The 22,626-nt window shown below is 41.5% G+C and overlaps 1 protein-coding gene across 1 annotated transcript in view; it reads left to right on the top strand.

Annotated features, from left to right (window-relative positions):
• Positions 1–22,626, top strand: part of plxna4 (plexin A4) — a 234,879-nt gene that overhangs the window by 132,364 nt on the left and 79,889 nt on the right. Inside the window, exons 4-5 of the mRNA XM_069700337.1 lie at positions 5,089–5,217; positions 18,662–18,762. Of these exons, the coding sequence (XP_069556438.1) occupies positions 5,089–5,217; positions 18,662–18,762 (230 nt within the window). The remainder of the gene's footprint in view (positions 1–5,088; positions 5,218–18,661; positions 18,763–22,626) is intronic.

The following is a 22,626-nucleotide window of genomic DNA, read 5'->3' as shown; positions in this document are numbered from 1 at the left end:
ACCTCACTGTGGTTGCATGGCACATGTCAGACCACAGCGATACTTTAGTCAGCAGCTTATTCTGGCTTCCACTAGCAGCATGTTGGTCATGGTGTGTGTTCCAGCCATGGTGTGTTAGTGTGTGTGCCATGCTCAACAGACTGCAACTCTGTGTGACAAGCCTTGTTTTCGGCACTCTGAAATCCATGCCATAGCAGGCAAGGACACCGTTCTGCTATCTCTGTTCATTATCCACTTTAGAACCACAAAGTTTTTCTCCTTCAGTTGTTGAATGTTTGAGAAGCACACTTTCAATATAAGTTTCCTTCATTTTCTTTGGCTTCCTCCCAATGTCCAAAGATTTGAATTTCCAGTTAAATGATGATTCTTAATTGATGCTGAAGGTGTGAATGTGAGCATGAAATGTGTCTTTGTGTTATTACTGTGGTTGATCGGTGACCAGTCCAGTGTTGACCTGGCCCCTCAGCTGAAGTAGGCTCCAGTCTTCCTACCCGCAACCTTCTAAGTGGATATAGCTAATGGTATACTCTCAATGTACTCTTTCCACAATGTGCTGTTATCCACAGGGTGTGCTTGTGACAGTGTATATCCTGCACTTAGCTACAGTCATCATCTGCTCTTAACACTCCTCCAGCGGTATTTTTGTGTCTCCTGGGGATCGACTGGACTCGTCCTAAAATGTTGATGATCCATCGCGCCATTTGATGTAAAGTAGTTTCTACATAATAGCACTCCAGTTCACAGAGATTATACAAAATCAATGAGTTCTCAGATGTGTAACAAGAGGGCCTGAAATTCAAAAGGCAGTTTTCATCAGAAGAAGGTTCCAGAGGGGCAACAACATTATTGACTGAGGATATGTAAAGAGTCTGTTGATTCAATGTGTCAAAACAAGCAATCTCTCTTTTAACATCATAATATTTATTATATTATGTCTCATTGTATTTATTGTTCGGTATGCAGTTTGATACATTTCTGAATCTTTTCCATTGATTTTATTGTACAACATAACGCAAACAAGTAAAGCACAAGTTTCTTAGCATACATATAATAAGATAAGATTTTACCTGCCTGCAGATTGGATTCAATGCAGAGTCAGAGGAAGTGCCGTACTTTCCATGTGCTTTTGTGGCACACAGTGCCAATATGAGCAAACTGAGCAAGGGTAATCCTGTGGTTTTCGCACCGGAATGGCTTCCCCGTCTGTATCACACCTTCTGCTAGCTGTTAGCCCCATGGAGAGAGGGAGATAGTCACTTTGGGCACATTATGTTTCATTGACAGATTCAAAGCAGGAAATACCATCTGCACACCAGTTTGCAATTTATTTTTCTCTGCATTTTATCACAGAAACGGTTTTATATGATCATTCCAGTCCTTTTGTACTTTAATGATAGATTTCAAGGAAACCAATAATTTCGTAAGGCCTGAGGAGTTTTGAAAACATATAATAAAAAAGTATTTTATTTGTGCTGAATGATCGTTTTCATGTGAGAGATCTCTGACAAAAGATACTTCATGTGCTTCTCTACTGAATTTCTATGGCAGAAACCACTGCCTTCATCTCTGGTGTAGTTACGTGCCATGGCCACTAGGAGGATGAAGTTTATGGCCAAAGTGGTCACCGTATGGAGGACTTTTCTCTGTATGAACTGTGCAAATATGCACTTTCAGATAAACCAGGACACACAGAGCTATTGAAGAAGTATTTAGTACACACATTCTGCGGAAGTGTGCTCTGAGTCAGAAGTGCCAGTAATTCTCTTCGCTATCCCTCATTACCATATGAGTATCTCCAGCCAGACAGCCTGGACGTGTATCCGAGAGTGTGTGTATGCTTGTGAAACAGAGAGACAGTGAAATGCCAATGTTTCTATACATGGAAATGCTTATATGAAGACACTTATTTGTATGTGTGCATTTAAATGTTGGCCCAATGCATCTCTCACCTTCTCATTACTGGGAGGCAAAATGAAGTCTGTCTGGCAGTGAATGTCTATTGTGTAGTGCTAATGTGATAGCAGAGATTAGCATTGTAATCCATTTAGCATAGAGCAGCTAATCCACTTTATTACTGTTGAAAATGAATCAGATAATATTGGCTAGCACCAGTGTAGCTGGCTTAATGATTATAGGCTGATGAAAAATTACTTTTAGATATATTAATAATTACTGTTCCTTGATAATCAATCTAGGATTAGTCGTTTCATAACATGCCATATCATTAGTATGACTTTTCATCAAAAGAATAAAAGTATTACTGGTGTCCAGTCCATGCTCAGTCATCTTTGTTTATTCTTTGTTTATTGTGAATATTTTCAGTCATATAAATTATACAAGAGATGCTTGTTTTCATCAGATTTTAGAGTTTCATATGAAAGTAGTTGAAGATCATTTTTGTTATAAAACCTACAAAGCCAGGTTTGACCTGCTCTGTTTGTTAAAAAGAAATACAGGGTAAAATAAATATTAAACGCTTTGTATTTGCCAGTTATCCTTCAAGTAAGTCTACTGGTCTTTGATTTAAATCAGCCTTTCTCCCTTGTGAGTTCCCCTGCAGTCCCAGTGTGACAAAACCAGCCAGCATCGCATGCTTGTGGACATGCTGTGCGCTCCCTGGTGGCTCATTTGTTTTGTTGGTGGTCAGATTGAGGGATAATATACAGGAGCTTCCCCTTGAAGCCTCTCTGCTCCCTGGTGACTGCGGCTCTATCCCAACACAATAAAACTCTACATTCAGCCACTGCAATAGACTGTCAGCTCTTAACGCGACACAGCAATTGACTCCACATACTTTATCATATGCAGTCCAGGTAAGCTGATACACACATCTTTCCATGCAGGCACATGCACACATGCTGTGTACTGTGCACATATGCACAGCACCTAAAATTAACTCACCCGACTGAGCAGATTAGATAACCCCACCTGCTGAATCTGGCCCTGGCTCGTGTGCAAGTTTCTTTCTTCTTACCTCCTTCTCCTCTTTCTCTCTCTCCTATTTGCCTTCTGTTCTTTTCTTTGCAACTGACCCGAGTGCATACAATGGTTCCCAGTGGAAGCGTGTAAGGCTTTGATAAAAAGAACTCAAGGTTCTTTGAGATCAAGATCACTACAGAAGCCAAAGCAGGAGGCAGAGTGAGAGAGAAAGAATGACTGAGAAACAAACAAGGAGGGAGACCAGGGTGAAATCAGGGTGAAAGATGGTGCCTGCATAAAGAAATGTCCTGTTGTGAAACTGGATATCAGCAGAAACAGCAGGGTAGGGCAATACTTAAACTGCAGCTAGTCTACTTAGGTTTCTTCCTTTGCTGTACAATAGTTGATTGTCAAAGCAAAGACAAAGAAAAGTTCCATGGGACTTTAGTAGAGCAGCAGATTCTTTGGTTTCTGTTGTGATGCCCAAGGAAAGTGAAGGTGGAATTGACTGACATTATCACTTACTGTGAAGATGCGTATTGTGTTTCCTGAACCTAATATTCATCCTACTAGTTTGATGATGGACAAAATAAAGCCCTAAGAGATGCAGGGTAATACATGATGATCCGTGGTGCATAAAAAAACTAAAGTCTTTTCTTAAGAATGAATCTCACAAGGTAAGGCTGAAATAAATGTAAATGCCCTCAGGTCATCCAGTCTCAAACAAAGACGAGCAGCTCTGTTTTCTGCACCATTTTATCAAAGGGTTCAGTTTACCTACTTGGAAAGAGTCAGGCATGTTGACCTTAAACAGACTTTAGCATCAGGTTGGCCAGTACAACAGAGGGTTCTTCATGATCTGCTGACAGAGAGAATACAGACAGTATGTTATCATACGCTTATTATAATAAATCATGAAGTGACTCACCTGTCTCCTCCACCATCTGCTTCCTGTCCAATTATCTCCCACTTGTGCATGTTACCTGTGAACCCTTAAGTGCTGAAGAGCACAAATAACTACCAAGAGTCATCACAACTTTAACAAGACTTGCTTCACACCTGTCCACACACCCACAAATGGTTGTGTGTGTGTATGTATGTGTCTGTGTGTGTATTCTACTGGGTGCTGAAAGATGCTTGTGTAGGTATGTGTCAGAATTATGTGTTACTGGGAAATTAGAGCCAGAGGGCCAGATTTAGAAAGAGTCATTTGGAGCACATCCTGTGTGTTCGTTCGTTCGTTCGTTCGTTCGTGTGTGTGTGTGTGTGTGTGTGTGTGTGTGTGTGTGTGTGTGTGTGTGTGTGTGTGTGTGTGTGTGTGTGTGTGTGTGCGTGTGCGTGTGCGTGTGTGCGAGCAAGCGAGCCAATGTAAGCAGATGTTCTGGCACAACCCAGATCACTTCCATCACATCACCAAGTGTGCGTGGGGCCCACTTCCATGCACTTTCTGCTGAGTAAACTCACCCAGGGGCCCATAGACCATACCTCTTGCCCAGATGCCTTATTACCTTAATTACTTTTGAATGGCTCAAACTGCCATTGAGAAAGTTGCGCATCTCAGATACAGCACTAAAAGTCGTGATGCATGGGAAAATACTGAAGCAGGATGTACTGGGCAGTTTTGCCAGTAATAACATGTAAAAGTACTTTTTTTTAATGTTTGCTCAGTTCCTGTTTTCACACTTTGTTGTTGTAGAGGCTACCTTTGTTCCATGGCTAAGTCCTTTCTTGTGGAAGGCATCAATACTCTTTCTCACTTTTCATCTTTGTGCCTCAACTATTCTTTTCTTCTTTGTTCTATTTCCAGCCACAAACTAATTTATGCTGTCCATTTTGCAGTCACTTATGAATGAATAAGAAAAACATTTACATTGCAGATACAGCAAGCTAATTGTGATGAATGAAGTGTTTCTTCAGTGGTAACCTCGTATTCCTGGTTGTTGTATTGAAAACCCCAAAACAGATCCCCCCCATAAAAAGAAGATCATTACCCTGAGGCACTTCACCCCAACCATATCAGAAGTTAATTCTTGTACGTCAGCGGATTGTCTGAATCCATATACTTCGTTAGAGATTTTCAGTGTTATTATTTGTAATACCTAAGCAAAGTTGTGATTGGAAGGCCCTTGTAAGAATATAAATTTGTATGTGGCTCTTTGTTTTTCCCAGATCCGGGTTGATGGCTCCTCGCGCGCTCTTCAGTATGAGACTGTGCAGGCTGTGGAGAATGGACCCATCCTCAGAGACATGGCCTTCTCTTCTGACCACCACTACCTCTATGTCATGTCCGAGACCCAGGTGAGACACACAAACACACACGCATACATCAACAGTCCTCCCCGCGAACTAAATATCATAACCACTGGTATTTATCATTTTCTTATGTCACAGGGTAGAATAACCTTTAGTGCGGCATTGAGGGTTTCATTACAGCCAGGCTTGAGAAGAGAAAAGGATTAGAGAGACCACTGGATGCTGTGACCATGTCTTTTTATAGAGACAGACTGTGAGGGTAAAGCTGAAGTGAATAAATGTGTTGAATTATAGGGAGAGAGGAGAGTGGTCTTAGTCCACTCGTGTGTGTGTGTGTGTGTGTGTGTGTGTGTGTGTGTGTGTGTGTGTGTGTGTGTGTGTGTGTGTGTGTGTGTGTGTGTGTGTGTGTGTGTGTGTGTGTGTGTGTGTGCGCGCTGGTATGTATGTCTATGCACAGACAGATTCGCACATACACACTACGTCTCTTCGTACCTTTGATGACATGGAATGTGGAGCGAAATAGCAGCACTCTGTGTAATGGACACAGACACAGAGACTGTGAACACCTTTATCAGAGGCAAAACCTCACCGAAATAGCACCACGGAAAGTCACATCAATGCACCCTCCTATGACCGACTGGGTGAGGTAGTCGCTGACTACTATGTTGTGCAGACAAAGACACACGGCCACGAGCGTGTACTTACATCACATTTTATACATGTACAGTAGCTAGTAATTTATGTAGGGCAAGGATGAGTCTCTCTTTTCCAGACCTGCCAGCTGAAGTCATTGTTTAGTCGTCTGATGACTGAGCACAGATAGATAGATAGATAGATAGATAGATAGATAGATAGATAGATAGATAGATAGATAGATAGATAGATAGATAGATAGATAGATAGATAGATAGATAGATAGATAGATAGATAGATAGATAGATAGATAGATAGATAGATGTACTTTATATGTATTTATTTATTGCAGTGGGCATGAATTATCTCCTGTATCGGTCCTTCTGACAGTGGAGCTGCATGAGTCTGTTGGAGGAGGGTGGTTATGTGAGGTTGAGAACATCAGTGATGGAAGTTGAGTCCTTTTGTCTTGAAAATGTCAAACAATCAAATGTCAAACAATCCTCTGCTGAGGACTTGTTCATTGTCCTCACACTGATATGTGCTGAAGTGAGTCTGGTCCTGACTACTAAGTCACGGAAAAAGGAAACGCGTAGACTTTAACATTTCACAGCGGTAGAAGAAATACACTTTACTTAGTCAAAACTACCATTACTACAATGTAAACAAATCCAATACAACTGAAAGTCTTGCAGTTACAGTCACCTTTAAGTCAACACGTTTGGCTTTCCTGAAGAAATTGTATTTTCTTGATTCTTGTTGTTCTGGGTTTTGTACCCTCATGGTTGAAATGCACTTATTGTAAGTCGCTTTGGATAAAAGCGTCAGCTAAATGAAATGTAATGTAAAACAGTATAGTATTATTAGCTTAATTTACTTAAAGTATTATAACTACAGAAAATCAGGCCCTGTGTCTGATGTAGATTGATTCAGCATTTTACTGTTGTATCTGGACAAGATGGTTCTAGTTCTACCTACTTCATAGAAGGGATACACAGTGAATACGTTGCCGGTATATTATTGGCCCATGGTGTTATTAAATTGTAAATAATCAAATCATGGAGGCCTAACCAGTGGATATCTTTCTTTGTTCACTGTTCAATATTAATGTGACTGTTAGAAATAATATTGTAAATGCTCTGAAGTACAGATAATATGCATATCATTCACTCCTCTTTATCTCCTGCCACCCGTAATCACAGAAGGCCACTGCTGTTTTGTTGGCAGCAATAGCCGAGTTACCCCTGTACATTGTCTGCAGCGTCCAGAGGATTATAGACCTTTCTGGCACCATGAAAGTGTCAGTATTTACTAATGTAGTGCATTCTGGTTGTATGTGAGTGTTTGTCGGTGTGTGCCCATTTTAAGTGCCCAGATTATTGTGATAACACTTTAAATATCAGACAGACAGCGAGTTGAAGGTGCCCTTTCAAAATCAGCTCTCATTGCCTCTCCAGGGGTCTCAGTCGGTCCATGTGCAGCAAGAGTAGGAAACGAAGGGAGGGGAGACAAGTGAGCAGAATAAGGACATTTAGGATGCTATTTGTCATGGCATCCAATTACTACTACTCTGTACAAATCTTTTTACCAGCAATGTGTGAATTTGTTTGTTGTTTTCTCTCCTCTGGTTTGCAGTGCATGTAATTGGGATTATAAAATAATATAGAATAACAAATGAATTATTAGGAATACTTAATTTCCATTTCTTCCCATTATGTTAGATTCCTTTGTGTCTCACTGTTGTTGCCCAACATCCTGTTACAAATTTAGCATTTTTTAATTTGCATGCCAATTAGCTTATATTGAAAAAAACAACCAAGTGAGTTTTTTTTTTTGTCAAATAGTGGTCGTGCGTGTGTGTGTGTAGTCATGTCTCTGTCTGTGTGTGTGTGTGTGTGTATATGTGTGAGGCTTTCGTAGTAATTAGTCTATTAGCCCAGTAACAGGGTTGACCTCCACTAACTGTTTAGGAGGAACATTTGGGAATTACCATACACACAAATATAGAAGGCAGTTAATGAACACACCGCATACATACACGGAACACACAAAAATAAACCCAGTGCACAAAAACACAGTCTTGTTCAGTGCTGAAGGGTTTATAGAAGATGAGAGTGAGTGAATAAAAATCAGTGCGGCTTTATTTCACTGATTCACTAATACCCTTTAATGTTTTGATATTTGAGCAAAACATTCCTGCCGGGCCTGTTGGAAAATTTAAGTTATTACCCATTTTTGATCACTAATAAATGCTATTATCTTTGGACTGATATCTTTATTTCATAACAATACCTTAATATGTTTCATAGTCAGGAGTTTTTCAGTTATTTGCACTCCTTTATATTGATTCGGATTGCTTAAAAACACTGCTTTTCCCGTCTAATTTTTCCATCTGTTTCCAAGTGTCAGCAATCACTGAAGGAGATGAGTGCAAATTACCTCATCTCAAATGTAGAGAACATGTAGCAACAATATTTTGGCATTACAGGTTTGTTGTGAAGCTTTTTTTTTCAGCATGTTGGTTCTTGAAGATTCCCCTGTGAACTGTAAGCTGAATTGTTCCCTGTCACGCATCCGCCTCAAGTCAAGACCAGTTTTACTAAAAGTCAAAGAGGGTCCCATAATGTTATAGAAATACAATAACATGATCTATTTTCCACATTCTACCAACTCCTAACATTCAGTTATGGCTAAAAGAGTTTATTAGTTAATGCACTTTTAATTAACGAATACACTGCCGATATAAAACGTGCCCAACATACAATACTTTCATTTGTTTTTAGACCTGAAACTGATCCACTGCCACTTTACTAAATTTTGAAAATTATCGCCTGATCAGTGTTCAGAGATAAATGTCATGTGGAATTACTTGGGTCTGCATTTTGTTAACCCCACAGTGATTGCTGAGTTCAAAGGGTATGTTCATCCTAGCATGCAGGAGTATTGAATACAGCAAGGCTTGCTGGATCATTGCGATGGTGTAGAATAACATTTAGCACACACATGCACATTCCCAGTTACCAGCAGTGGCAATGACAAACGCAGATTAAAGCAGCCCGAGCAGCCCGAGCAGTCGATACCAAAAGGCCACCTGCTGTTTCTGGGGGCCTGGGGCCCAGACACACAGAGAGAGAGAGTGTGATATTTGGAAAGAGGGAGAGATGCGGTAACACATGATAGAACGAGAGAAGCAAGGGTGACTGCAACAGGAGGCTGACAACAGAGTTGGTCGATACAACTCCTCCCATGCTGTTCTCAGCCTTGAAATGCTCCCCTTCAGATTGGTGACGCCAGGCACGGAGGAGCACCTCTAGATCCTGGCTGGTGTGGGTCTGGTGCTGCACAGTGAGGGGTCACTGATGTTGGAGGAGAGAGGGTTGTCTTCAGGGACAGAGAAAATAAATTTTAAAAAAAAAAGAAGAAAAAAAAGAGAGAGGTGCATTTTGTAGTCAGTACAAATAATGCATATTGCGCTGCATTGTGCGTTTCTATGTGATCTTTTGTTTTCGAGCGTGTAGGGGGATTTGTATGTTTTCATACTACATACAAAGGTTGCAGGCAGAGGCTTTAAAGTACTAGAAGTAAAGATGAACTGGATGAAATTGAATACAGACGATGTAGGCCATATGGTTTACCATTGTTATAATTTCTGATCCCCAGTTGATAGCACAGACAAAGTTGAGAAAAGTCTCTGTAAACTTCTCTTGTTCATTAACGCTAAGAAAATGCAATCCTTGTGCTCACTGCAATCATCGCTCTCTATCACGAAATGAATTAAAGAAAGCAAACATGATTACTTGTGCTATGTAATAATTGCCCAGCTCCGTGTTGTTTTCTTATCCCTGAACAAATGTATATTTTCTGATCTATCTGACAAAGCCATTTCCTGTGCAAACTTGAGTATCTTCACTCTGCATCGCAAAGTAGAAGAATGTAAATATGATTACTTAGGCTCTATAAGGATGTCACACTGATAACGTACTAAAAATTCCTCTTGTGTTGCCCCGGTGCTACGACAATTAACTACAATCAATTATTAATGTGGCAGGACCACTGGAACACCTTGGTGGAGAAGTATAAATCCAGCTTCAGGGATGGGGTATCACCCTGCGTCACACTATACGCTGCTTGTCTGTGTCAAATTATAGACTCATTAGAGAAGGAAGCGGGCCAACAATAACACAAAAACACATTCTCATGCAGTAATGTGGATTGTAAAAAAAAAAAAAAAAAAGGATTTCTACCATGCTTGTTACCTCTTCCTTTTCTTCCTCCATCCTGTGTCTGTGTCGTCTTTGTCAGGTCTGTTTTTCTTCCTGGGTTATAGGTTTGTGCCCCTATTCTTTCCTAAGAGGATTTGTAAAGAGACTGAGGATTCAGCCTTTTGTGTTTTCTCGCCTCTCTTTCTTCATCTCCTTTCTCTCCATCGTTATTTCATTTCCAACCTTCTCTGACTACCCATTGTCATTCTTACCATACGCCATTACGCCATCCCCCATTTTTGTTCTCCCCTATTCGTCACTAACAGAGCAACCTGTCATCCCTGCCCTCTCATTAATCCAGTGATTGGCTGTCTTCTAATTGGATAGTTCTCTCTCTCTCTCTCTCTCTCTCCCTTTACTCCCACACACACACACACACACACACACACACACACACACACACACACACACACACACACACACACACACACACACACACACACACACACACACACACACACACACACACACACAAAAGTCACAAGTCATCCTATTAGTGGGTTAAATAGATGTTCTGGTGATGGCTATTATGGATGTTAGGGTTGTTGTTTGAGTGACAAGGGCAGGTCAGTCCCACTGTTAAAATGAGTCGGTACGGTCGTCCACTACTGTGTTGCTATCCTGTTAACAATGGTTCATCTGTCAACCACAATGAGAACACCTGGGTTGAATGAGTGAGGGTGGTGTCGGCGGATGTCCGGGGTCGTTTCACCATTAGTACAAAGTAGCAAAAGAACAAATCGCCTTCCAAAATGTTTTTGTTGGTGATATAAATATATTCATCACCACCTCGAAGTGATGAATAGTTACTGACGCTGATATGAATAACTTATGGAAATGTTTTAATGCGTGCTCCACGTTTAACAAATAATGATCTTCATTCCAAACTAGACAACATGAAGCCAACTTTAAGTTTGACAAAAATAAGCCATACTTATTTCAGTTGTTATTTATCAGTTTTCAAATAAAGATGACAAAAGAGTCTTCAATTCAACTCAAAGCATTTGAGTTGACTCTGAGGTATCGAGTTGCATTAATTGTCAATGTGTCCCGTTAAGGGTTTTGTGACCTCCTTTGCTCTGAAATGGAAAATGAAATATTGTACATGTTTGAATCCAGTTTTACGCAACTGCCCAAGTAGTGTTTTGTATGTCAAATGGAATAAAAGCAACTTCTGTTTGGACCCAATCATGAGAAAGTCATTTGACTGATTTTGATTGCAGGGCGCATTACTCAGCAGCTGGCTGTGCTTAGACTTGACATGCGTTTGAGGGCATTTGGGAGCTGCTCAATCTGTTGTTTGTTGTGTCTTAGTCATTCAATCCATCCTTTAGTATTCCCATAGCCATACCATTACCCTACAGCAACACATGAACTCAACCTGCCAGCAAATGTTCACTGAATTAGTGGCTAGATTTTATCTGGCATGTTCTTGCATGGCCTTTATGCTCAGGTAATGTTTTCGCGACACATACTGAGCTTTTACATTCACCATGTAAACTGTTGCTGGAGTGCTTTAACTGCCACACTCGTTGTGTTGCATTATTTATATTCAGTGTAGCAAATGCAGATCTGTAAGTGTGAATTATTGAAAATGTGTACTATATTGGGGTGAGATCGTTCAAAGTCAAATGCTCTTTTTCTGTTTTGAACGCCTCGAGGGAAATCCGACAAGCCAATTTGTGGAAGTATCGCGTCTACGCATCTCATCAAAGATGTTTAATACCAGCATCCTTTAATTTCTTTCAGCGGGAAACTTTTTAGCACATCCCTTAGAGTGTGGCTTTCTCACCCCTCCAGTGTGCGGCTGTGAGTTATGAAGGTGTTTAGATGTGCATATTATGTTGTGTCCCAGTTTAGCTGCAGGCTCGTCGCGGGCTAACAAGGAAAGGAACAGAGCTGATATGTTGCAGCCATTGCTGCCTGACACGCTTCTAAAAAATGTCAACAAAGTAGGGAGACAAAGTTGGAGTGAACTTTTGACTCACTCAAAATCCCTTTTGAAGTTTCGCTTTTGTCTTCTCTCTCTTTCTCTCTCTTATTCACTCTTGCTTTCTCTCAGTATATTTCTCAATGCATGTTCTGCAAGCCCATGATTCTATATAACAAGCAGACATTTTATAAAAAAAAATTGTCATTCATGTGAGTCAACATTCAATATCTTCTGACAGAATCTTGGCTACTGGAAACAGTCCAGGCTGTGCACTCCATCTGTATGATACAGACTTTATTTTTACCCGAGCTATGCCCCAGGGCAGGATGATGCAACCTGCGCAGAATTAGACTCTCTGTGTGTGTACGGAATATACTGTTCATATGTGCCAATGAGAGACCTTTACCATCACATCCTCAGCGTGGAGGATTGACAGTGTAATGGGACAACATTAGCAGATGTTAGGGCAAGTTCTGCTATAAGAATTTATTGTCGCTAAGCTTGGCATGCTTCAGCTTTGGGTTGCTTATTTGTCAACTCATAGACATATCAACGATGACAGATGGTAAAAATATAGCAGAGTGTACCTCATGCAAGAAATTCTAATCTGTAAACTATCATTAATAAACTGCTCCAAGCTTGTTTGGCTGCATTCATTTCCCCTTTTTGTGTATGTGGGGCTTATACCCTCTTTGGAATGGAAAGATAAGTGAAAATGATTGATTGTATCCAGGTCATTTGTCATGCGCTGACTATCCTGACAGTGGAATGGATGGCTTTGTCATTTAACCTCTGAAACGTCAAATGAAAACAATATTGCACTTGCAGCCACCGGCCCGCTCTGTTAACTGAGTTTATGATCTAATACCGTTAGTCGGGGGTTGACGGATTGAGTGGTGCGTCAGCTGTGACGAGGCAGCGGGTCGTCGATTGCGTCCCTCGCTTCATTTGACTCCCACGTCAATCTCTCCTTCATCCAGCTGGAGAGGAGCGAGGTGGGATGCAGTGCAAGGAACAGGGAGAGCGGCACCAGTAAATGAACGAAGGAATAAATGACAGGATGAAGTGACATTCTGTGTTCAATAGAGAGGAGAATAACAAGACCAGGATTTAATGATTGATGAAGTTGATAAGAAACATATTGCTGCTTGACCACTTGTAATAAATAAACACTGAGATTGTCTTGGTGAGGACGATTATGTATACACTCGATATTATCCAGGAGTACCATGAGGGCTTGAGTTTCAGGCATTGTAAAAACACTACACAGGTTGGCATGCTGGTGGAAATATGGGTTGGGATTTGTTGAGGGTTTCAGAACGGTTTCCATTTGCAAGACATGCTGTTGTGATTACAGCAGGTCGGAAATTATTATTCATTTCCATTGTGTAGTGTATGAATAATGATTTCTCTCAACAGGCTAAATTATTGTGGCTGACTTGTTTGCAGCCATCAGCACAACTTGAGGATATTTAATTGAAGAAGGCTGCTGTTGTTAGCAACAATATATATTTGTCACATGATCATGAATTTACAGTGTGTATTTGTTCAAAATGACTAAATAACACAACATTGCTTACATTTAATGAGATTATTTCCTATTAATTGCTGCTTCCCGGCCAATAGCAATGAGAGCAAACTCACACCAGGGAAGGAGAAAAAGAGGAAGCTAGCCTGAAGGAAGAAGAGAAAAGATAAGAGAAGTTCAGTGTGCCCTACAGGCTGTGAAGCAGGATTGGACTATCACTTTAATTTCCCTCTCTCTGTTCATTTGGAGTGGTGAAGTTTGGCTGCAGGTGGAATCCATGTTTAATTACAAGTGGAGGGGGGCAGGAAAAGAGTAGCATAGAGAGAGGAATAAAGATGAGGCAGAAAAATTAGTTGATAATAAAGGTCTCTACAGATTTAATAAATGATCACTTTCCCACTGCAGGTTGACTTAAATGCCGCTGGCGTTATGTAAGGAGAAGGGGGGAGAAAAGAAAAGAGGAAGGAAAAACAAAGTCATTTTTTTTATCATTGCTTCAGTGGTGCATTTAAAATCTTAAAGTGAAAACTTTAAATACTCTAAAGCAAAGATTCTTCCCTACCTTGACGCCCATTTCCTACTTACTGTATATATACTGTATACATGATTAGATGCCATTGTGTCACCACAGCAAATTATCAAAGGCGTCTTCGTCTTTCTCACCACACATTAAGGTATCAAGTACCCCTGTGATCTGAGCCTTTATTTAAAAGCGTGATTATATTCAGCCACTTCCATCTCTCCCTATTGTGAAAGGAGGAAGAGTGCAGGGTGTAATGGCTGTCATTTTCTCACCTGAAACAGGGGGAATTATAAATGCCATGCATCCATCCTTTGTATTTATCCCTGCTGATATGATAGCGCAGTCATAGTGAAGAGACAGTGAGCCATAATGGTTGCCTCGCTGCCAAAGCCCACAAAGAAGATAGCATGAAATGAATGTGATATCGAGATGAGAGGGACAAGGGGTGCATTGGGTCGTTTAGCCACCAAATCCCTCCATTTTTTGATAAAAGAGGGGACAAACGTGTTGCCTGCTAAAGTGTGTGTGTGTGTGTGTGTGTGTGTGTGTGTGCGTGCGTGCGTGCGTGCGTGCGTGCGTGCGTGCGTGCGTGCGTGCGTGCGTGCGTGCGTGCGCGCCAGCTAGATAGATAGAGAACAGGGGCTCTGGAGAGATGATGAATGTATGATCTTACACACCTCAGAGCTTCTGAGTGACAGACAGATAGAAACAGAGGGGGAATGAATGATATCAGGATGTGTGCTCTGGAACAGAGGACTCACATTGGCACCCATCGTTTCTGCTGGCCTCTGAATGTGGTGTGTTTTTCTCTTTGTTTGTGTGTGTGTGTGTGTGTGTGTGTGTGTGTGTGTGTGTGTGTGTGTGTGTGTGTGTGTGTGTGTGTGTGTGTGTGTGTGTGTGTGTGTGTGTGTGTGTGTGTGTGTGTGTGTGTGTGTGTGTTTTATCTGTTGACAAAACCATCTCCCCAGATGCAGGCATCCGAGTCTTCGATAGGCATCAGGATGTCTCTTCCATCCTACAGCCTAAGTCTAATACCCTGTGTTTTTGTGTATGTTTGTGCACTTGTTTGTTGTGTGTGTATCGCCATATCTGCCACTGATGATGTGTTAAATTATAAAGCGTCCAGATATGGTGGCATCGTTTCCTACAGTTATGTCTGGGCGCTTGGCTTTTATGGCAGATCACGAGGTGACAAACCACTCGATGCGGTGACACAGCCGCGCAGATGACGCACACATGCACAGACGTAGGGAAATTGTGGTCTTATACACTCATGATAAGGCTTTGGCAGCTGAAATCCTTCCACAGGCTATCACAATGGCCTTTCTCTTCAGTGACCAAGAGGTTATTTAGCTGGCAGTGGGGTGAGGTGTTGGTGGATCGCAGGGGGAGGAGCAGACCTGTTGGAGAGTGACAGGAAGGGAGGGCATCTATCTTGTGAGATGCATGGTGCAATGAGGATTGGTGTTGGGTTTGATCTTGTGCTCACACCGTTGCTCCACTATCTCCCCGATTCCATCTCAAACTCATTCCCTCTATCTACCTAATGCAAATATGCCTTTACACAGTACGGAGGGCAAAACATACTCGCTATTTTTTTCCCCAGAGCACATGCACACGCACACACACAGACACACACACACAGACACACACACACACACACAGACAGAGAGATGCACCTGCATTGTCTCTAATCTGTAATAGCATGCAGGATTCCTCTTGACTTTGACGGGGCGATACGCCCCCTCTGAATTCATTCATCCTTGTGTGAATCTGTGTCTGTGTGCACATGTAGTATGCTTTTTATAGCATTTAAAGAGATACACAGAAGATACATAAACGTAGCGAGTGCGAGAGAGAACAATGTCGTAGTGTCTTTTTGGAGTATCTCCATCATGCCGGTGTGTCAGCGTCTGACTTCACTGACAGTGTGCACATCTGTGCGCGCAAACGTGTTGAAATACGACTTCCACCGCAAGTGTGTGCAAAACTGACTTGACTTGCTGTGTTTTTATTAGAGAGCGAAGCTGTCAGGCACAGATGTGCCGTGTGATACTCTGCGCGTCCAACAGAGAGCACCGCCATCAGTGCCAGGCTGTGCTTCAGAGATACCACTAAGCATAGGCATTTCTGATCTCTTGTTGCATTCAGTCATGGCCTACATTGCACGGTTTAATTATAGTCCTTTTATACCCTCAAATATGGAATTTAGTCAGTAAAATGTGCAGCGAAGACGTCTATAATTACATGACTTTTATCCAAAGCTATATAGACAGACCAGTATGCAAAATAATTCGATGTTCAGAACCTATTGTTGGGTGGTGCACTAAAGTTGAGAGGTGACTTGTTGATTTGATACCTAAATTACATCAGTGCCCTTCATGACTGCCATCGTGTCTTTGAACAGGGCACTAAATCCATGTCCTGACCTACCACCTAAAGTTCTGTTTGTATTGTTCTCTATTGCCTTTTAGGACAAAAATATTTGACCTTCCCCTGTACTGTCTACATAGACATGCACCGATCAGCCATAACAGGTGTAGCATTAAGTTTAATACAACAGCAATAAAGCCTCCCTTCATAAGGATTAGAAAGTTCAGTTGTTGTTCAATCTGATTGAGAGAGATGCTGATTTATGTTATTCATTTGGGAGACTGTAATTTTTGCTGCTCTTGAACTTTATTGGGTTATACCGAGAGGAGTTCCTAATATTTTGTTAATCCAATTCATTTAAACAGGAGGAACAAAATATATTAAACACACCTATCACCTACAGCCCAATGCCGTTAAACAGCAACACAAATTATAGTCTCCAAAATTACGACTAATATAAATCAACATCTCACTCAATTAGATTGAATAACAACTGAACTTTATAATCAGTCAGTCGTTTTAATGTCATGGCTGATCAGTGAATGTTAGTTACTTTGTGTGAAATAACCCATGAGGAGACTTCATATCTTATTTATTTTGCTGCAGGATTTGCTTTTGTCCAATTCCGGGAGAAGTAACTGTGATCACAGCAGATTAATAGATATGTGATAATCAGCTTGTTGGTCCTTGTCCTCAAAGAGCCTTCATCTGATTTTGTACTAAGTAGAATTATAGCCAGTGGCGGTTTAACACGTGTCATTACTCTTACACAGATACAGTAACCTTCTGGTGTCTTTCTGTTAAATTGGATTCTAAAATCCTGATTTACAGCGAAGGTAACTCTTTTTCAAGTTTCATAAGGAAACATTTGTTCAACATATCTGGGAATCTCCAGGTATGGAGGCCGAGAAAGCCTCTTCATCTAAAAACTGAAGTTATTTTTTTGAAACATGAAATTCCATTGAGTATGCACACTTGCGCTCACACACACACACACACACACACACACACACACACACACACACACACACACACACACACACACACACACACACACACACACACACACACACACACACACACACACACACACACACACAAACACGCCTTCATAGCCTTTTACCTTCATCATAACCCAATATCAATCCCATAGTGATGATGTCGTCTCTCTTTCCTGGCTGTCATGAGAGAGCAGCGTGAGTGACAGCGGTCATCCACCAATGACGGCTCATTAATCAAAAGTGCCAGCAACACCTATTATTGCTGCCATCCTGTTGCCATAGCAACAAGAGGAGGGGGACAGCTGAGATCTACCTCAGCTTTGCCCCTTGCGCTCGGTCACTCAAGGCCCATGCCAATCAGTGCCAGTCAATGCCAGTTTGAATTGGCAGGGCTATATATCATAATAGATGGACTACTGTCCCAAGTGGCCAAGCTTTCCTATATGAAGCCAGCTGGATTGGAGAAAGATAGAAACTGTCAAACTCAGACATTACATACATTCAGTTAGGTTTATGTTGTTGTCTGTTAGCTTAAAAAAAAGCAAGCAGAAGGCCTCGGTTCATTAATTACTCTTCTTAATAAATATAGGAAAATTAGGAACCTCCATTACATCTATGATGATGTGATAATATCTATTAAAGACAATTTACAGCTACCGTAAACATTGATTGTAATATGTATATATGTATAATATAATGCAGGATGCAAACAATCATGCAGCAACAAGATATGTTATGTTTCGAGTAAGAGGTGCTACTAACACTGTCACCTCTCTGCCTACGTATACCTTGACCGTACAGCACCTGTTTGCAGCAAAGCATATACCTGTTTCATAGAGATTGTCTATTGGTTATCCAATGATTCGTCCTCTGTGTACACTTTCATTTGAGGTCTTGAATCTTCTGTTAAGTGTCATGGTTGAACATGGTTTAAACTGAGGTAATCAAGTAATTGAAAGCAACTTAGTTTGAGGCCCTTTTTATTATTAAAAATTCATATTTTTTTCTGGCAATATCTCTCAAAAAACACACACAACTAAAGCAGCCATGCCTATATCTTCATCACATTCAAATTTCTGCAATACTGTACCTGCATTTTACTCCTATCTTTACACATGCCGCTGGTATTTCACTTCTAATATTTTTGCTCATCTTACCATCATTTATCAGTTCAAAAGCTTGAACTTTGAATGTCTCTCCATTGTGTTTTAACATTTGTTGTATATTTATCTGCAGCTGTCAAGGGTGCCAGTGGAGGCCTGTGGGCAGTACTCCACCTGCAGTGAATGTCTTGGATCAGGAGATCCCCACTGTGGCTGGTGTGTCCTGCATAACATGTGAGTACAACTTGAACTGTTGTAGACCTACACACACATGTCCATAAACACTCACAAACACACATACACATTTGTATTCCTCTCGCCCTCATGCATAGAAATACTATTTTTTTCCTCAGTTCTTTCTCATTTATTCGCTCAGCCAGCATATGGATGCTCTGTTTGAGTTGTTAGCCTCCCTTACCTACCTGACGCCTGGTCCCATGCCCAGCCCTCCATCCCCTGCAGCCTTAAGCATTCAGGGACACCTCTAACTAACCCAGTCCAAGTCTCAGATTGCTTTCCTAGGGCTCCGCCTTGTGCCAGCCTCCCCCTTAGATCCATTACCAAACCTAACCACTGGCATTGTTTACCAGCTCTGAAACCAGAGCCCGGTGAGAGCACAGACATGATGGGCACTGCCAAGGTTCTGATGGGCACCGCTCCAACCTTCAGGAGTTGACATGATGAGAGTGGTAGCTTCTGTTTTATGTGAAAATTGTTGAATGAGGTCTCAGAGATTCTTTTATTAACTACGATATAATCACTTTTCTTTGCTAACCTGCTCTCTTTCCTGCATTTTTCTTTTTGCTTTACTACGAAGATCATCTGTCTCTGTCGCTCTCTACTTCAAATACACAAGCGTGCGCACACAGATACACACAAATTCACAAACACCCCAGCTGCTGTCAAACCCTTGTCCCTCAAGATTGGAGGGAGAGATAGGGCTTGCTCGGGGCAGGGAGATTCCTCACTTCACTGTAAATTGAAAATTGGTTTCTTGTGTTGGTGCTGGCCCTGGGGTACAGTGTGTGTGTGTGTGTGTGTGTGTGTGTGTGTGTGTGTGTGTGTGTGTGTGTGTGTGTGTGTGTGTGTGTGTGTGTGTGTGTGTGTGTGTGTGTGTGTGTGTGTGTGTGTATGTGTGTGTGAGAGAGAGAGAGAGAGAGAGAGACACTGAGTACATTTAGCACCTTCATCCCTGCTGGCACTGAGGGGACATGGTGAGGGCAGAAAAGTGGTGTGCGTGTGAGAGGAACATGCTGGAACCCTTGGGAGGGAGGAGGAGGGACACAGGATGACAGATGAAGAGAATAACGGATGAATACCATGATGACAAAGGATGATGACGAGTTAGAGGAGCGGACTCGTTGAGAATAGGTACCGATAATTCAATGGATTCAAAGTTTTAGGGGAGAGGAGGTGTGAAAGAGGTGCCAAATGACAGATCTGAAAAGGTTTTGAGAGAAAACAGAGTGAGTTTGTGTGCAGTAGAGTGAAGAAAGGACAAATAGAGGATGGACGTATATGAGGTCTCCAGGGTGGAAACACACTCTAATGGGTTATGGGTCACAAATCAGAGGTTACAGGCAAAGTTAAACACACCCATACATGATTTGGTCCAGAAGTTTCATGTTTATCACAATTTATCGTATCAAACTTGTCCTCTAAGGACTTAACCTAATCAAACATTACTCAACTATATGATATTTTCTGGGAGCTAATTTCATTTAACAGTAATTTGTCCAAATCTGAAGCACAAGGATCAATTTAACGTACGACAGTGAATGAGAAGCCATTGCACTTGCAAATTAAAAGGTGTGTGTGTGTGTGTGTGTGTGTGTGTGTGTGTGTGTGTGTGTGTGTGTGTGTGTGTGTGTGTGTGTGTGTGTGTGTGTGTGTGTGTGTGTGTGTGTGTGTGTGTGTGTGTGTGTGTGTGTGTGTGTGTGTGTGTGTGTGTCTGTGTGTGTGTGTATAAACCCATTAACAGCCTTGAAATCCTCACAGTCATTGCAGATAGGTGACCACAGATTGGCCTGTCACACTTAGCCTGATAGAATTTGCTCACCTCGGCTCACCTCTGTCTTAACACGCATAAACACAAGGGCAGGCATACACAATCCCTTATTGCTGGAGACTTAGTGTCAAGTCAACAAAACAAGAATAGCCCAGAGAGAGAGAAAACAACCCAAATCCCACTTTACTCGTTCTCAGGTGTCGAGATATTTGACCATCACAAGGGCAGAAAAAGAGATTACAGGTGTGCATGTGAGGTTGTGAGGTGTTGTGCGTGTGCACACACATCATATCCCGCCAGCTGAACACAGTTTCACCCTTCAAGCACAGGGACACAAGCACTCGTAAAATGCACAACCCAGTGGGATTGATCGATCACAGGTTTACCTTTGTCAAAGTCCCTCCTCCTAACCCCTTTCAACCCTTCAGCTTGTGAATTCTTAACAGGGTGTAACTGAAACCCCCCCTGAGTGCCACCTCCAGCACAGGACTCTGTGCCCCGCTACAATCACTTCTGTTCACCTGCTCACTGCCATTCTTTGTTCTGTTAACCAGTTCATTTTTGGCTTCTGTGATTTATTTTACTGCCCCTTACTTTTGACAACTTCTTTTGGAGTTTGCATTCTTAGCTGTCTAACCAAATGTAGTCTCCAGGACCGAGAACAGACATTGTGTTTAGAGAAAAAGATACAAAAATGTTACTGAGTTTTTCTCTTACTCCAGATTTGATTCCCCTTTATTCAGTAAATATTAATGGATTGATAAACTTCAGTGGGACAGGCTGTGGAAAGTCTTTGCTTATGCAAAAAATAAGTGGGATGGCAGTGTACTTACTCGGTGCGTTTACTTGAGTTTCCCAGTTTTGATCAGATTTTTGAAGTATCACATTTTCTCCATCTGCAATGCTATTGTGGCAATCAATAGCACTAAGCTCACTGTAAGGCAGAATGGTCTCATTTTCAATTGCCACAGTCAAATCAGATAAACGATTTCAAAATGTCCACTTTGTGTTGTAAACATTACAGTCGCCTGCACAAATACTGTGGAGTGATCAGTAACCGGGAACTGGTATTTATCATGTATATGTGGATGCAAATAACCAGATTCCTCTGTGTTCACTGGAAACACTATCTCCCAAATTATGGTCAAAACCAGGGATCCCAAGTCCATGTACATGCACTCACTGACTGCTATGCACTGATTACAAAGGTCACATACATGCAAATATATGTGTGCACACTTAGATCCATACATACGGCACACACAGTCATGTTTATTACATATAATCATGGAAAAATTCTCACTAGAGGTCAGTTCTGCCTGGTCTCTTGAGGATAATTAGAAAATAATTAGTTGTCTGGACACGTAAAAACACACACTGGGATGACAGGCCCTTGAAAATTATGCTTTAATGGTTCCCAAGCAACCCCCCAGTCTGATAAAATAGGTAATGAGGGTGTCTTTGACTCCTTCCCAGTGCCCACTTTATTTAATGACAGTCATTTGAGGTCAGCAGTTGTGCAAAGCCATTAACAGGCCTGATTCACAGCCTGAAAGAAGAAATCCAGCTGACCCCCAAAATGAAAAAAATATCCTTCAAGACACTTGGCCAGTCTTAGTGAAAATATAACACTTTCAACAACAGTACTCAACAATCATAGTACTTTTTAAACCGTATATTGAAATGTCCCTTTTGCCAGCAAACAATTATTTTTTAATATTTGCATTGTCTGGAATCAACAGAAGTGTCCAAAACGTAATGATGGTAGTAATGGTTAGAATGGAAATTTAGCTTTTATGGACACCTTCCAAAACCCTAAAGAACAATAGGCGCCAAGTATTCCTTTATACAAGGGAAATGTGCTGAAGGATGAAGAAAGCTGAAGAAAGTAATAGTGTTTTTTGAGGAAGCATGACTGTGAAGTAACTGCATTAAATCTGTCCTTGTCGAGATTGTCTGACACGCACATGCAGTCAAACTGAGACACACACACACACACACACACACCTGACCCAAAGCCCTTCTCTCCAGACATCTCAGCAATAACAAATGCAGCATATCCAATATGAGCCCCCCCACACACACACACA

Source organism: Brachyistius frenatus, unplaced genomic scaffold, assembly GCF_029030835.1.
Source record: "Brachyistius frenatus isolate BFR_SWC_R1_liver_20210118 unplaced genomic scaffold, ASM2903083v1 Contig_33, whole genome shotgun sequence".
Classification (NCBI taxonomy): domain Eukaryota; kingdom Metazoa; phylum Chordata; class Actinopteri; family Embiotocidae; genus Brachyistius; species Brachyistius frenatus.
The sequence above is the reverse complement of the archived record's forward strand: the minus strand, read 5'-3'. Positions and strand labels throughout refer to the sequence as shown.